The sequence below is a fragment of the Sipha flava genome, unplaced genomic scaffold, assembly GCF_003268045.1.
Source record: "Sipha flava isolate LNK unplaced genomic scaffold, YSA_version1 233_pilon_pilon, whole genome shotgun sequence".
Taxonomy (NCBI): domain Eukaryota; kingdom Metazoa; phylum Arthropoda; class Insecta; order Hemiptera; family Aphididae; genus Sipha; species Sipha flava.
The window spans coordinates 1,851-20,323 of NW_020272873.1; the positions used below are offsets into that span (position 1 = coordinate 1,851).

At 27.0% G+C, this 18,473-nt stretch overlaps 1 protein-coding gene across 1 annotated transcript; it reads right to left on the reverse strand.

The window, feature by feature from the left end:
* Positions 1 to 973: 973 nt before the first annotated feature.
* LOC112683739 (peroxidase-like) lies at positions 974 to 16,029 on the reverse strand. Its single transcript, XM_025554896.1, has 14 exons — positions 15,945 to 16,029; positions 13,347 to 13,415; positions 11,725 to 11,875; positions 11,190 to 11,385; positions 10,813 to 11,001; positions 10,532 to 10,710; positions 4,948 to 5,146; positions 4,208 to 4,408; positions 3,985 to 4,117; positions 3,751 to 3,907; positions 2,733 to 2,912; positions 2,446 to 2,644; positions 2,258 to 2,360; positions 974 to 1,092 (listed from the first exon to the last, which is right to left on the reverse strand). The coding sequence occupies exons 2-14, from the start codon at positions 13,376 to 13,378 to the stop codon at positions 1,002 to 1,004; spliced, it is 2,010 nt and encodes a 669-aa protein (XP_025410681.1). The 5' UTR covers positions 13,379 to 13,415; positions 15,945 to 16,029; the 3' UTR covers positions 974 to 1,001.
* Positions 16,030 to 18,473: the final 2,444 nt, after the last annotated feature.

Here is an 18,473-nt window from a genome sequence, read left to right on the forward strand (position 1 = left end):
AAGACTGAAAAAGCTCGATATCTTCGTAAATTGTATACTTATTAGTAATGAATATTAATAATAATAAGTTATTACTTATTACAACAAAATAAATCTAAATTAGCTTTTAATTTTTGTTATTTTTTTGAACATCGTGTAGTAATATGTGTACAATAAAATAATAATTAGCTTGTATTCAACTTAAAATGTTCCTCTGAATCAATTGAATAAAAATTAAATCAAAAATACCAATATACGATATTGGTACCATATCAAAACTCACTTGCTGATTTCTTCTACTATATAAAAAAATAAATAATTATTTTTATAAAATCCTATGTAGCTTATGATGAGCATTATTATAAAAATGATTCTTTAATATTATGATGATATAATTACATGTTATTGAATTATGATCATTAATTAAAAATTGTTGGCAACCTAGTTATGGTTTAAGTATTAAAAGTAAAATCCCGATAACTACCTATTATAAAGTTTATCATAATTTACATGTTTTTGTTATTATAACGTACGATTAACTACCTTATAAAAATAATGTAATTTATATTTCTATAAGGTATATACTCGTACTTTCTTATTTTTGATAAACTTGAAGAAATATACTTTTAAAATAATTAATTATTAAAAATTTTATATTAATATAAAACTATTGATAAGTATTTAGTAAGGTATAAGCTTTTTTGAATATAATTAATCCAGGTATCTGTGAATTAAATAGAAAATCATTAAAACTTGTCCGTCACGATTACCATAAACATATTTATTGACCAATACATTTTTATACATATCATTTTGATATATACAAGTAAGGTACAATATGAATATATATTAAACAAAATTATCCATATAAATAAAACAAATGAAAGTTAATGATAAAACGTTTCATATAAGTCTAATCAATATTTAAATTATTTCAATCGACTTAAATGAAATTATTATATTTGAATAATAAATATGTTATAGTTATGCTCAGTAAAATAATTGTAATGTTAATGAATAATTTAAAACTCTTGTCGATTATTTGATTCCGTCCATTCTTCGAAATCCAAAGTGAATTCATTATCACATTTCAATTTAATAGTCGAAAATAATCTGAAAATCCAATAACATTAAATGATATAGCGGTAACAAGGCAAATAATAGAAAGGGCGGGAATTCTTGGTTGGGTGAAATACTTAGATTGGTTGAGGTACAGAGAGAGGAATTGGCCATTACTTTGTTAGTATTTTAAATTTGAAACCAATGTACAATTGCTATTAAAAAAAAAAACTAAAAAATACCGGGTGTATCAGTTTATATTTCTTAAGATTATTGGTGTAATAAAAGATCCAAATACTTAAAACTCATAGGTTAAATTTCCACGAAAGTTTTTAAAAAAACTAATCTAAAATATGGAAAAATTGAAAATTTCAACTTTAAAAAGTTCAAACTTCATTGCCATTTTTCGAAATTATGAAATATCTTTAACTTAAAAACTATCGTATCATTTAATGGAAATTCGTCGAAATATCTGATTTCGTCAAAATTTCATTCTGAAACATTTATAAATCAATTTTGCAACTTTCCTGTGAATTATTTTTCTTAGATTACAAAGGATATGATATGAAAACTTTTATATTTAATTTTCTAATCTTAAGTATAAAATTGAAAATTGTATTGACTTGACTGACTTTAAAAATATAACAGATTTCCGTTATTTTTATTTCTAGTTATGTCAAAATGTAAATTAAAACGTTCATAGACTTTTTTTTATGAAGATCAATTTTTTTCTTCTACAATCGATTAAATATATATTTATGATGAATTATATATTTAATGTTTCAGAATTTTTATCAAACTAAAATTATTTTAATGATAGTTTCGAAAAATCTATGAAATCGTCAAAATTAAAATTATATTCTATCTTTATAGTAAACAGTGATATAAATATTCAGTCAATAGTTCATGTTTTAAAATACAATGAATATAAATGTAATTATTTCGAAAAATGGTGTGCTGTTTTTATAAGTTTTCGTCAATTTTTTGCAATCATCGAGAAAACTGTTGGGAAATTCGTAAATAAATCATCTCAAAATTAAATAAATAGACAAGATTTTTTATCAGAAATATCTTATGATTGTGATGATCGGAACTATCTTTCAAGTCAAAATCTTGTAGACAGACAAAAAAAACACCTATTATAACCAATATATTCCTGGATTCACTTAGAATCTAAAATTTGTTTATTTATAATTTTATAATAGTTAATTATAATTACTTATGATCAATTGACTTAAAAATAGCTTCTTGTACATGATCCACATTTGATATAGCACATATTACATGACCAAGGGTAATTTTTTTAATTACTTTTAGTTGCTCTAAAAAATGTAAACGTCATGAGTAAGTATATACATATGTAAATCAAATTTTGAAATTTATTAGTCTCATGCAAGTTCACCTTACCAGGAGTGAAACTTCCTGGCTGTCCCTGGACGTCGTAGAAAAATCGATCACCGGCTTTGTACCGATAGAAACCATCGGAAATTAAACATCGAGTAGTTGGACCAACAATGGCACCGTCGCTAATTTTTTCTAACAAAAGTCCTACTATTAAGTCAATATCATTGACCGAATGATACAGTTCTTTTAGTTTATTTATATCCTAAAATTAATGTCACATTAGTTACATTCATTAAAATTTTGTTAAAATTAGTCAATTTGACGTTTCTTTATAAATGTGTGTATTTTACTTTTATGTGAATCAAGTCGATCAAGTCTTCAAATTTTTTAGCCAATGGTAATCCGCATAAATGTTTAACTTTGGTGTAAGGTTGTAAGCCTACATCACGACCTCTTGCGATATCGAGTGATAACAAATCACGTCCAGTGTAAGGAGGCTGTTTAGGAAAACTAAATAAATAGTTGGATATCTATAAAAATAAAAAATAAATATTATTATTGTATTTTATGTTTTAGATTAGTTTGTGTTGTTATCGAATAAAATATATAAAATAAAACATCTTTAATACTTAAATTATATCACTTTAAATTCGATTTTGTTTTCACCTGTATATACGTATTATTACAAGACTAATGGAAATGTAATATTTATTTTTATATTGATCCTCTATTTATCAGATTAAAATTATGCCACGCTTTTATGTAGTTTTAGTCTCACAAATGAACAACATACAATTCTGTATTCATTAGAACTCATTTTGTGTTGTTAACTTTAATATTAGATCAAACTGTTCTATTTTTATACTTAAAGGGAAGAAATGAAGACGCGATGGACCGGAAAGGATGGAGAGACTTGGTGGAAGTATGCAAATGGCCTCAACGGTCTGTATAGTATTAATAAAAAAAGATTAAAAAAAAGGGAAGTAAATTATTTATAAAACGCATTCTGTGTTTACGGTGTTTTAATTTTCAAGCACGTTATAATTTTTTTTTTTTTAAACTATGGTATCTTACACGTTCTCGATTCGTTCACATCACATGCGGCTTGCTTCATTATAAGTGGTAGGCATGTGTAATTTACGCCAAAAATCACAAAACAATAATAATAAATGTAAAATGCACCACGACCGACAGTAAAAAAGTTTCCGAAACTGGTTCTTTTAGTCAATCAGTTATCTCGATTGATAATTAATTATAAAATTGTGTTACGTATGGTGAATACAAGGAGTAAAATATATATGTAACGTTTACTAAATGTAGATGGTGCAAATTATCATCGACCTAATTAGATATATCGGATAGAATTACATAGAAATTGTATGAGGGTTGAACCATACGACCGGGTGTCTCCAGAAAACCTTTTAACAGTTTATCGAAATTATCTTTAACGGGTAATAGTACTGGTCGTAACATCCAATCTGTAATGTTTTCTGACGATTCGATTTTGTAATCATTGTTCATAAAACTATAACGAGAAACGCAAAATTAATTATTCACACAATAATTGTAAACAATACACATCGATGATCGTAGTACACGTACTTCAGTTGAACCGGTATGATTGTATGTAAAACTCGTAAAGCAGCGCTTGTCAACTCCATGGCCATCGATGGATCCATCATGGGATCGTAAATATTTTTCCCATTTATCCCATATATTTCTTGATAATCTTCTCCTAATATGAAAAATGTATAATTATAATCATACTACATGTTATATTATCAAATTTAAAAAACTCTCCTACCATCATATTCTATATACATACCAATGATAATGGGTAAAAAATCTTGGTATGCTATTCGTTGAATAGTTCCAATGACAATTCTTCGTGATTCTTGATAGATCGTTTCGTCTGACCAATGAGAATTTATTGTTGATAGTTCAAAAGCGATATAATTGTGAAATCTTAAAAATGCAGTTTGCATCACTAATATTCCTAGGTTTTGATTCCCATTGTTGGGATCCCCTATAGACCGTATATTAAAAATAATGATTTCAAATAAATTATATTATAAATCAATTTACTTTTTATGTCATAAATGTTGGTAAAGGCATTGTGATTTTTAACTAAATAATGTTATAAGAGATTTCATTACATGTTAATTTACTTTTGTACATAGGTAAATAATACATATTTAAGTATTGATTTATTTTGATTTATCTTCTATATCTTAAGTAATCAAAGACATAAAATAAACTTAATTACATGTCGACATGCCGTTTCTAACACATCATAAAAAGTAATTTCTCCTTTTCTTTTTTATAAGTAAACCAAATCTTTTGAAATTGAAATATAATGTTCGTTTTAGAATTTCAAATGTGATATAGTTGACTGTGAATTAAAGTTTCTGTTAATAAAAAAAAAAACTTATAAAAACTCTAAATAGTATGTAATTACTAAAAAAAATTAATACAATTCAATAGAGCAAATATTCGTGGCAGAAAAGAATTGAAACTTTTTATTCCACAAATGTACAAAAATACTATGTACAATATAAATCTGACCTGTGTCGTATTGTAAAGAGGAATTTTGCCGCTCAATCTCTATAAATTTCTTTTTTTCTTGAAACGGACAGAACATCTGACCGTCATCGCTTAACGAAAAATTAAGTCTTCCGCCCTCCATAAGTCTGAGACGTCGGGCAACACTTTCACTCGAACCATACACGTTAGACGCGTCGATGAAATGGGTGTTCTCATTAAACTGAAAACTCAAGCACATAAAGATATTATTATACCGTCAACCTCGAATTGATTTTGACTTTCTTTTCTTTGTTCTAAGCTCAAAAAATACCAAACAGGTATATAAATAAACCTAAGTTGTCGCATGGATCTTATGTGGTATTTATGAAACATTAAAAAAAGGTTTTTTGATCTAAATGGTTGGGAAGAGAAAAATATTACTGTTTCAAAACAGCTATTTAAAACCATCTCGTTTTTAAATTCACATACTTTATTATGGACGGGTTTGAAACAAAATATTTTCTTTTAAGATAATCCGTTTATATTTTCCCTGTATGATACACGTACTACATAGAACATTTTCATCCAGTAGTTCCCAGGGTAAGTATTTTATACTACGGGTATAGCGAACCCGGGGCCCCGAGCTCCTACTGGCGGAAAGTCCCAGGCGGACGATTTCAGTAGGCAGGAGAATCTCAACTCCAACACGAAATCCCTTTAGATATAAAGGATAGGTATGAATAGCCAATAAATACCCGTGGACCAAATAGAGAGTGTGGTTGGGCAGCGACAACTTCACTAGAATGTCACGGCGTAAATCAAATATTGATAGTTTGGCGTGACGAGTCACTTTACTTCATATAAGTAATATCGCGATGTAAAAGGCAACGGGAAACCATTACATTATCATAATTTCCCTAGTTTAGATCATGTTAGCAAATAATCATATAATTAAAAATGTTACTAATCACGGACCTCGGAACTCCAGATTCGGTAGTGGAAGTAGAAGTAGGGCTTCCTCGGTCGTCATTTAGCGAAATCCCTACAAGACCAGCAACATTACAATAGTAGGCACATGGAATGTCAGAAGTATGCTCGAAGCAGGAAAAATTCACAATACAATTAACGAGATGATCAGACTTAACATTTATATTCTCACTATAAGTGAAATGAGATGGCCAAAGTCAGGTAAATATCAAATTAATGAACACACAGTATATTATAGTGGAGAAGAGGATGATAACAGACATAGAAACGGAGTAGGAATAATACTTAATAAAGATGTGAACCAATCAGTAAACGGATTTATACCAATATCGGAAAGAGTCTTATTAATCCAACTGGAAGCAATTACAAACAAGATGAATATCATAGCAACTTACGCTCCGACTGCTGATTGTGACGAAGACCTAATAAACAATTTTTACATAGACCTTAACAAAGCACTTAATTATACTAAAAGTAGAGACACTAATTTAATCATGGGAGACTTCAATGCTAAAATTGGAGAAGGTGAAATATCAAGAGTGGTCGGAAAGTTTGGATTAGGAACAAGAAATGACCGTGGAGAAAAATTAATTCAGTTTTGTATGGAGAATAAATTAACAGTAATGAATACATGTTTTAAACTCCCAAAAAGACGGTTATATACTTGGAAATCTCCTGCTGATACAAAAGAACACGTAATACGAAATCAAATAGACTACATTTTAATTAACAACAGATATAGAAACGCAATTCAATCAGTTAAAACATATCCAGGAGCCAACGTTCCTTCAGATTAGAACAACCTACTATTAGCAAAATTCAAAGTTAGACTTAAGAGAATAAAACAACCAACTCGGAAAAATAAATTAAATTTAGAAATCCTGACAGATGGGAAAGTACATGATGAACTAATAGCAGATATTGAAAGTAGAATAGAATTGACCCAAGATAAGATATTAAACGAAAAACCGGAAGTCAGCATCGAAAAAACATGGAAATCATTTAAAGAATCCATTACAGAAGTAGCCAAAAATAAACTAGGACAGATTACTAAAACCAAAAAAAAACCATGGATGACTGACAAGATTTTTAACTTAATGAATGAAAGAAGAACGCATAAAAATGTAAATGACCAACAATATAAACAAATCCACAGACAAATAAAAAGAGAAATAAGAACTGCAAAAGAACAACACTTCGCAAATGAATGTAAAGAAATTGAAAATTATATGAGGGTTGGTGATAGTTTCAATTTACATAAAAAAATTAAAGAAGCAGCTAGAATAGTATCAAAATCCGTAGAAAGCACTTTAACAGATAAAGATGGGAATTTAATAACAAATCTAGAGAATAAATTTGAGATATGGCAACAATATTTGGAAAAAGAATTTTTCCACGATATACGGCCAGAAGAACACAAAATAACGTTCGATGGTAGTGGTCTACCGATAATGGTAACCGAAGTGCAGAATGCCATAAATAAATCAAAAAACAGAAAAGCAGAAGGTCCTGATGAACTACCAACAGAATTACATAAGACTTTGACCAATTCCACTTGCATCACACGTTTAACAGAACTATTTAACACTATATACGACACTGGTCATATACCAAATGACTGGCTACAATCCACATTTGTAGCAATACCTAAAAAGCCAAACGCAAAGGAATGCAATAAATATAGAACAATCAGCCTTATGAGCCACACACTAAAAATATTCTTGAAAGTTATTCATGCCAGAATTTACAAAAAAGCGGAGAAACATATGAGTCAAGAACAATTTGGGTTCCGTAACGGACTTGGAACTAGAGAAGCTTTATTTAGCATACAAATATTTGTTCAACGATGCCGTGATATCAACCAAAAAGTATATTTGTGCTTTATCGATTTCGAGAAAGCATTTGACAAAGTGAGGCATGAAAAACTGATCGAAGTTCTACGAAAAATTGGTATAGATGGAAAAGACCTACAATTCATAACAAACTTGTATTGGCATCAACAAGCTAAAATCAGAATTAACAATACACTCTCTAATGACTTCAGAATTAGGAGAGGAGTTCGACATGGATGTATCACTTCGCCAATACTTTTCAATATATATTCAGAAGAAATTATGTCAGAAGCATTGGAAGATACGGAAGAAGGTATTAACATAAATGGGAAGGTTATTAACAACCTGAGATATGCAGATGACACTGTACTGATAGCTGGCAGCATAGAAGACCTACAAAAAATATTAAATAAAGTTACTACAGCTAGTGAAAACTTAGGCCTAAATTTAAATGCCCGAAAAACCAAATATATGGTAATTGATAAAGAACAAAATCCGACAAATGTCCTCAGACTCAAAAATGTCCCCTTAGAAAAAGTACAAAAACTAACTTATCTTGGACAGTCATTAATAGATAACTGGGATCATTCTCACGAAATAAGATGTCGTATAGAAAAGGCCAGAGCAGTCTTTGTGAAAATGAAAAATATTTTCTGTAGTCATCAACTAAGCATGAATCTCCGAATTAGAATGATTCGTTGCTATGTATTCACCGTACTTCTTTATGGAGTAGAGACTTGGACTCAATCAAAAGTTTCGATTAATCGAATTCCAGCATTTGAGATGTGGATATACCGCCGAATATTAAAAATTATTTGGTGCGATCACATAACAAATATCAATGTACTAGAAAGAATGAATAAAGAACTTGAAATAGTGAAAACAATAAAATCACGAAAACTTCAGTATCTAGGACATGTTATGCGACATCCAGAAAAATATAATTTACTACAATTAATAATTCAGGGTAAAATAGTAGGAAAAAGGAGCCGTGGAAGACCTCAAATTTCTTGGTTGGACAACCTCCGAAAATGGTTCAATACATCAACAATATCTTTATTCAGAACAGCCATTAATAAAGACAAAATTACTAACATGATTGCCAACGTTCGTTAACGAATATGGCACTCGAATAAGAAGAAGAAGTTCTAATGTAGTAGTGATGTTAATTATAATATTAGAGTAAGACGATCTATAATCAAACTTTGAGGGATGAATATAACCTGTGTTTTGTTGGTCGGTTTTTTCCAATATTTTAATTTTTAAGCATTTAACTAAAGTTCGATTATAGGTCAGTTTACACTAATATTGAAGTTAATATTACCATCCAATATCCCCGAACAGAACCGATAAGAGCAGTGCAGTTTTTTGCGTCTCACTATTTAGTAGGTATATATTTTGAATTCTTATAAGTGGCACCTACTATATCATGTTTGATCTATCTATATCCATTTTCACTATGGTTTATTTTGCATACATCTTAAATGCATATTGTACTAGGTGTTATAAATTTGAACAATTTAACAATACCAATGTAAGGACCTATTCATATTAATGGAAACGATTATGGTGGTAATAGATTTACTTGTTATATGTAATATATTAAAATATAATTATTTATATTTTCTAGATATTATCTTATGTACGTTTAGTTATTCTAATTAAACTAGTTGCTAGTTACTAGCATATCAAACATGTTTGGGCAAGAAATTTTTTTTTAGGCATATTGCTTTTCTTATTTACTCCTTGATTATTTTTAAAATCACCAGAAAAATTGATCGTTTTACTTAGGACATTTTATTTTAATAAAGCATTTAAATATTGAAAAATTGTCTGTTTTAACCAATTTATATAACAATTCATGACACTGACTGGAACGTCCATTATTCTATTATTCTATGAACTCTATTTTATTTTGAATATAAAGACTGAAGTACCTAATTAAAACAAAATTTTAGCTAAAATTGTGTGATTATGTCATGCAGTTGCACACTTATATGTCGACAAGGGACGACCACTTAATAATTAAAACGCGATACCCAAAAAAATAAATTAGATTTTAACGGAAATAGTATCACCGCATCTAGACAATACTAGTTTACAGATAACAAAACATCTATACGTCATTAGATATTTTGTGTACTATAAATTAAAATGATCTTCGATTTCCCATAGATCCATTTATAACAAATTCAATTTTAATTTGTAAATTATCGAATTTTTATTTGTTGAATAATTTATTTAATTCTATGTTTATATCGGATATTTATTTATTTTTTTAATATAAAAATAAGTAAATATTTATAATGATTTGTTTTACGAATCGAAAAGCACGGTGACTAGATATTTTGAGGTCTCATAGACGGTAACTGGATTACTATTATTAAATAAGGAATAACTTTAGGGTAATTTATAACGTAAACTTATCAATATTTTTTTAACCAACTACCAATATTTTGACCATCCAATACAAAACTAAATACACAATTATAATTATAACTAAGAGGTGTTTTATTATAAGTATGAATAAAAATTTAACCCAAATTAAGTCAACAAGAATATTTCCATGTAAATACATAATTTATACAATTTCAATACACATAATATGTTATATGAGGAATAATGTGCTATATGCAGAATAATGTAAATTTGGAGTTAGAGTAGGGTTCGTAAAAATCTTGGGACTAGGCATACAAATTTAAACAAATTGCATACTAAATGTATAGCAAAAAATACGAATTTCGTATAGAGGTTCTGGGGACATGTACTTTGAAATAACCAACAGTTTAGTAAATAAATTTGCTTACGAACGTCGTGGGATACAACGGACAGCTGTAATTCCTCGAAGTCAGCGAGCGTACTAATCCCATGCAAAATATATTGTGTTTACTGTAAACCGGATCATCGAGTGGATTTTCGACGACCAGCTGACACTGAGAGAACGTCTTTCTCGCGTTTTCGTCAGTACAACAATCCGTTACTATGCCTAAAAATTATATGACCGACTGAAGTATTTTAAACCTTAACTTTTATGTACAAACATCGAAACGAACCCTATGATTGGTGTTCGTCAAACACATGGACTTACTGAATTCATTCTCCGGAACGTCATTCGATAGACCCGATAGATCGTGGGCTAACAGTTGACCAAATGGAAGTAAAAGTACGTTGTTTTCATCCGTACGGTACTTTTCTCGGGTCAGAAACACGTTGATATTTACTACTCTGGGACTGGGTAATGCACTTCCATTTGTTTGTTTTCTTAATTCATAATAACCTTTTAAAATATTATTTTCATTACTTTAATTTTGTTATTTACCGGATTTAGGGTTATTTAATTATTAAAATATTTTAATACATAGAAATTGTTTTATAACCACCCATATGCGATTTATTATGAAGTAATAATTGAAATACTACATGTAGGTAGGTAGTTTATAACAAAATAAATATATTATTATTTACCGTCGCTGAAATTAGCATTAAGCATACGAAGAAAGGGTGTATTTGCTGCACCCCATGTGGGTGTTTTCAGATTATTACAAGATCCATTTACACTTCTATATTTCGCATATGGATCGCATTTCACTTGAGGAGCACACTGCTTTAAGTAATCATTATTTGTTGTTACAGCACTTGAAATGTGTAATGCATGTCTCGCCTGTAATTAAATAACACGTCAAATGTATTGATTAAAAATCGATGTGATCTAAAAATAAGTTTTATATGCATTATCTAAACACGTGTTGTATTTAGATTATTTGATATTTATTTCGCAAATGATTATTTTATGTACTAAAATACAATGAATGAAGTTAAAAACATTTTACAAATAAATACATATCAATTTTCTACGTTTATATATACGTATATATACATGATTATTCTGTATATTGAGTGTTACTGTGAATACCATTCAATATTTTTAATGTTCAACTATTTGAATACCAATGAATGGGTATAGCGATTACAGTTTTATTTTAAGTTTTTAAATTTGTACCTGAGGTTTTTTGGATACCGTTTGATATTCATAATCACTTATAACAAACCACAGGCTCGTGAAAAATATACCCAAACATATTACTATTAGAGTCCACTTTACTAATCTACACATGTTCCATTTTGTACCTCGTTTTCCTGATAATAATGGTCTGAAAAAAAAAATTATGAATTTCATGTTAATGTACAGTTAACTGAAAGTGGATATTAGTTAATTTTTAAAAAACATATTTTGCAATACGAGTAAAATTTTAATGGTAAAATATTTAACCTAATGTAAATATTTTACTATGTTATATAATAATAAGTTTTGATAAGTTGTAAAGAGTATTAGTGATTTGTTTTAATTTATTTAAAATTTTATTTGTATAATATATCTTAAAAATATTATAACTGCATAGCGTATATTAAGATATTCTTTCAGATACTGTCTAACCCTGCAACCATCACTAAAGCATTCATGCAACATTAGAAACACATCAGTCGTATATTTAATTGTTCAACAATTTGTTTTCTGCTAAATATCATGTCTTTTTAGTTTATTCTGTTTAACACTAAAAAGAATATTATAATAAAATGTTTAGACTCTTTTTAATTTTTTAATATTAGAACATTATAAAAATCTACACACAGGGTCGTCATTCCACAATAATATCGTTGAGAAGGGTTTTAATCGAAAAATAATTTGTATTCTAATTGTACTCAGTTGCATGCCCACGTGGGGAGATTAGGGTTTATATCCCCCCCCATTGACTTTTTTTCCCTGTGGGATTTACTAATTTGATTTGCATAATTTCGTAAAATGTAATATTATTATTCTCTTCTATTACGTATTATATTTACCATTTAGTATAAAGTACGTTTAGTATATCTATGGCCGTCGTTTCATGAAAATTTAGATAAGCAATCAAACATATATTATAATTGTACGATTATACTGCGTTTATACGAATAATAAATTAATTGAAGTAATATTGTTATTGTTAATCTATTGACTAACCACCAAAAACTTATTATCCAAAAGTTCATCAGTTTATCAATGTGTTATAAAATATCATCAGCGAGAGATTTGATACTTACTAATAGTAATAATAGGTTATAAATCAATTTATATATTAATTATATTAATTTAATAAGTTAATTCTATAAATTGTAGTCTGGTGAAATTATTAGGTATCTATTACCTACTACAAATTTGAATGCTTTACATTTGCTTATTCAATTAAAGTTTTTATTATATCAAAACATGACGGAACAATTGAATCATATTTTTCCAAAAAACTAAAATTGATCAAACAGTAAGTTGAATGGATGAGCCTTAATAAACATCAATCGAAATATACAGTTGAAGACTGATGATAATCTAAATGAACTGAGTACAAAATCTAGGGGTTTAAATTTCCGTCTGGAATAATTTAATGTTTAAATATTTGTTTTTATTAATTGTTTTGCATTTTAATTAAAAATTAATAAAACAATTTAATCTATAAAAAATTTGATAGGGTACCTATAAATAAGTAATTATACTATAGCTACTCTTGTAGCTTTAGGTGATATAATAAAGTCATATTAAATTATTAAAATATTAATTTGTAATAAATAAAAATGATGTAGTATACTTACTTAGTTTCATCATTTTTTGACGAGAAAAACATTTTATAAAACCGTCTGCGATCCGATTAACAATCTATTCTAAAAAGTAATCGAAAAGTCATTAATTTATAAAGATATTTGTATAAGCGAACCGCATAAAATTTTATATTGTATAAATTTATTGTTTGTTAAAATGAAGACTTGCATATTTTATCTAATTTAAAGTTACATTGATTGATGATTGAGAACCATTCAAAAACTGAATAAAATTACAACATTTTTACCGTTATAAAGTTCAGATCACACCATCGAACTAAACGATTCGTACTATTTCTCCAACAATGTTCATTCGAAGTATCAATACATTAAAATACATAACTAATGAACACGTAACAATCTGTGTCAGGAAAAATGTATTCTTATATATCATACCAATTTTAAAAAATATCATTTTTTTTTTTTTTAATACATTAAGTCAAGTAGGTAATTCATAACTCAGAACATAAACTGTGACCTTAAGTACCTAATATAAGACAACAGTAGAGCCATTACTTTTAAATAATTAAAATTTTTGTTAAATGTTCTAGTTGTCAAATTCAACACAAAAACAATATGCATTATATTATAATAACTTAAACAATTAGTTATCGGTTATCTCGAAAAAACGCTAAGTTTACAAAAATTAAATTAAAATAATTTTTATCTAGCGAGACACTACACGTACACAAAAAATATGTGAATATATTTTTTTTATGGTTGTTTTTTAAAAAAAAAAAAATGCTCTGAAATTTTAAATTAAAATATAAATAACACATTTAAAATTATGCGGATTCAAATAATTAATTTCAAATAATAATTATTTTTTTTTGTTTTTTGAAACAGCTATATAAATATTATTAATCGCTAATAATAAGATTATAGAATTTCACCAACCTTTTAAATTTATATTCAATTCAACAGATTGTTGATATGTAAATTATTATTTTTTAATCAAGTGAAACGTTAAGTAATATAATATAGAAACCTATTAAATTATTTTGTTAGTATTATGCATTCCAAAAGATCGCTGTAAGTTTAGAGTATATAAAAATAAATTAAAATTTGACAAAAAAATTATGTCCATATCGTGTCTTATGTGACTAAATATTTACAGGTTTAGTGTATATATCTTTCCTACACACGGTTTGATTTTATGTTAAAAAATTTCAGTAAAAAAATGTGCTTTATAAATAATATCAAATGTAATCAATGAAAACACCATAGTTAAATTTTTATCTAGTATTATAAAAATAAATAATAAGGTTATGAAAAAATATCGGGAATTTTAGAAGCGTTTTTTATTCTTCCGTGATTTGGAAATTTAAGAATGTATATCTTCAAAAATATTTAATATGGAATGGAAAAATATTTAACAAAAAAAAAAAATAATAATAATAATAACGAATAATAAATGTAATATCGTAAATTATTAAATAATTAATTTTAAATATTATCCCATAAATTTTATTCAGATTAATTTAATAGCTTATATCAAGATACTGGGATTATAATTAAATTGCAAGTACTCATTTAAACCCTAATTTAATTACATTTTATTAATAATAGTTAAATTAAGTAATTTTTATTGGAAAAGTGATTAAAATATATACAATAAATACTTATTTTTGTTTTAAATATTTAATTATATTATGTTGACTCATATAATATTATAAACTTCGAAATTATTACTTTTTCAAGTATTTTATATAAATTACCCAATTTATGTATTAATGATTTGCATTATGAAATAAATTATACAACAAATTATAAATTGGTTTTTGTCATTATTAGAGGAAAAATTAACTAAACAAAACAAAAAATACGTTAAAAATGTATTTATGATCAATACCTCAAAATACAAAGTTAAATTAATTTATTTGTATTAATTTAAATAAAAAAAATGAAGATCTATTATAATTTGAAAATGTATTAATAAAAAAAAACTTAATGGAAAATAAAAGTACAATTATTACAGGTATTAGACTTAAAAATAATTTGGAAAAATTAAAATATTTAATTAGAAATTAAAATACTGGGTATTGAAATCATAATTGTCGACTAGGATCGTGGTAAAAAATCCAAAAATATAAAAAATACATTAAAATTTAAGCTTTTGGAATTTGAATAATACATTATTTTTATTATTTTTAATCTATTTTAGTTATAACCATTTATGTATTTATATTGAAGTTTTTATGGAAATGTATTTAACTATTATCAAAACATTATACATTTATTTACGTCTAACTTCAATACTTACTAAACGAAAGAATAAATTATTGGCTTATGAAATAAAAATAGAGATTTTTTCCCCTTTTTTTCGATAAGAATTAATTCAAAATTATTATAATTATGTTGGAATGTAAATCCATAAAATTATAGAACAGTTTTTAGAATTGTATTAAAACATAAGTGAGGCTTACACATTTTATACTGCAATTTTGCCAAATTTTTGTCTACGTCGATAAATACTATAATAATATTAACTATTATTGATTGAGGTATAATTAATATATTTTATACTATATTATATTTACTGTAAAAATGAGTATTGAACCACAAAATGGATGATTGCATAATTGTACTTACATTGAAGCAATGAACGTAATGAGAAAAGTGTTCTGTTGCGTTCGAAAAATAATTTACCAGGATGGGAATTATTTATCGGATCTGAAACCGATGGGATATCGAAACGTAATGGATTTACGTGTACAATCGGATTAATATGTGAAGTGCATTTTAGAATTAGATATCGGATTAAAAACACTAACACATAATAAAAAAACATTAATCTGAAAAAAATGTATACGAAACCACTCCTGTGGTACAAACTAACTTTATACAATTCATATGCATATCTGATTACTAATTAAAGTGCACTGTAGAATGATACCGGTCGATCTGTTTGATAAATTATAAGAACATTTAATTTTCCCATTAAAATGGATTTTATTTATTTTTGGATACTATTCTGCTTGCATAAATTATATCAATATACTCGTAATTGTTAGGTAGTAACGTATCAGAAAGTAACACATTACATAATTTCATTACAATTTTTATTGTGCAACAAAAATGTAATGGAAATTATTTTTTATAAGTTATTTCTCTGAAATAACACTTTACAAATATATACCTACAATCCAACAAATTTTTCTACAAAAATATATTAGTTCTGTATTATATTTAAAAATATATAGGTGAAAAGTTATACTGATTAATGTATAAATACATTTTTATTTCAATTTTAACTTGAAAGTAAGGTAGTTACTTTGTTTTTTGAAAATTAAAGTAATTGTATTAATTGAGTGACGTGTAATTTCATTACATTTAAGTAATGGGTAACGAGTAAAGAAGCTTATTAACTTTTTAAACTACCCAACACCGATCAATGCATAAATATAAGTATGTTGACCGTGATCTCAATACAACCAAAAATAATTATTAATGCTTTTTCTATTCCAATAATAACGCTAAAATGCTCCTGTAAGGTTATTATACTAGGATTAAGTCAAAGGTGAAGATCTAATTAGTAGGGATTTATATGGAAATTTATATTAAATATAGAATAAGCTATTTGAAATCTGATTAGAAAAGTGCAACTATTCAAATAATCCATAATAATGTAACATCAATTTCATTTTACATAACATTTTAAATGTTTAACAATATTTCACATAATATTTAGTGCAATTATTTTTTAATTTATAAGTCGATGTATTATTATTTATGGTGCAATATTGTTACTCTTATTAAGAAAAATATATATATAATATTAATGATTTCTAGTAGTGGGCATGAAAGGGTTAAACATATAAATGGATAATTCTTATTATTTTAAAAGATGCTTATACATTTTTTTTGCGCATAGTTTAAAATTTTTAGCGCATATAAATACATATTTTTAATTTTTTAGTGCATATTTGAATGCATATTTTATCAAATGTTAGTGCAGGATTGCATGCGTTTTTTAGTTTATGAACTCACGAGTCCTGCTAATAAATGTTTACAAATTCAAAATGTTCATTATTTTAACCCGATAACCGTCTCATGCCGTTGAAACGTCCATTTTGGTTCTTGCGACTCCCAAATCATTGCGCTCACTACAGTCTACTCGAACCATAGAGTAATAGAACATAAAACGCATTCTCACTCGTGGACGTGGTCACAATCGCGCACACGAAACACCGGGTGGTGTTTTTACCATAATCGATGACAGAAACCAAAAAAATTAAGCAAGTTATGTTCAGTCTGTGTAACCGTGTTCTGACGCCGTAACACATTAATTTTGTTCCGTCCGGTTGTGCTCCAAGCGGTGCTGTAGATTATCGTTCGCTTCGGTGGCCTTCTCCTTTTCAATGTAACGAATGCCGTTTTATCTATGTATTTTAAAACTCATACCGTGGTCCGCGTCTGACTGAAAGTAAGAATATTATCAAAAAATGTAATAAATTGTTATATTATTGTTTTCACTTGCAAGTTATTTGTATTACCTTCCATATTATACACCCTTGTCATCCGGTTTCCAACCGTTGACTAATATTGACCATCATTCCGATGTCAAACTACGGCCATTCGTTTCGAATATTTTCAGCGGACTGCATACTGGTCAGTTATGGTTTTAGTTTGGTTTAATTTCTCATATCACTATTATTATTATTATTATTATTATTATTATTGTTATTATAATTTTTATATTTCTCAATTACTATGTTTTTATAATGCCAAATAAAATATATATATAAAGAACAAAATGATCTATTGGCAAAATGGCGACCAAAAACTTGTACATAAATGTATATAAAATTTGTGCCTACCAATTTTTGAGACTTTTACAAACGAGTAAGGAAAATGTATGAAAAACATTGTATAACAATTTTAAAAAAATTTGACCAATCAATATTTTATTAAATATTTTACGAACGCTTTCGATAAGCCTGTAACCTCAAAAAGAAGTAGAAGAAAATTTTACGATAAAGCCCGCCCTCGACTAATTGATAGGATAATTATTATTATTACTGTTATTGTTGTTGTTATTATTTTTATTGTTATTATTGATGCTGTTGTTATTATTATTATTATTATTATTATATTTATTATATAATCAAATTATTGTAT

Excerpts from the sequence above, each read along its gene's own strand:
- LOC112683739 (XM_025554896.1), bottom strand. The coding sequence starts at position 13,378 with ATGTTTTTCTCGTCAAAAAATGATGAAACTAA. Across the intron at positions 11,002-11,189 it reads TAATGCTAATTTCAGCGACG|GTTATTATGAATTAAGAAAA; the intron begins GTAAATAATAAT and ends ATATTTTAAAAG. Across the intron at positions 2,913-3,750 it reads AACCCTCATACAATTTCTAT|ATATCCAACTATTTATTTAG; the intron begins GTAATTCTATCC and ends TTATTTTTATAG.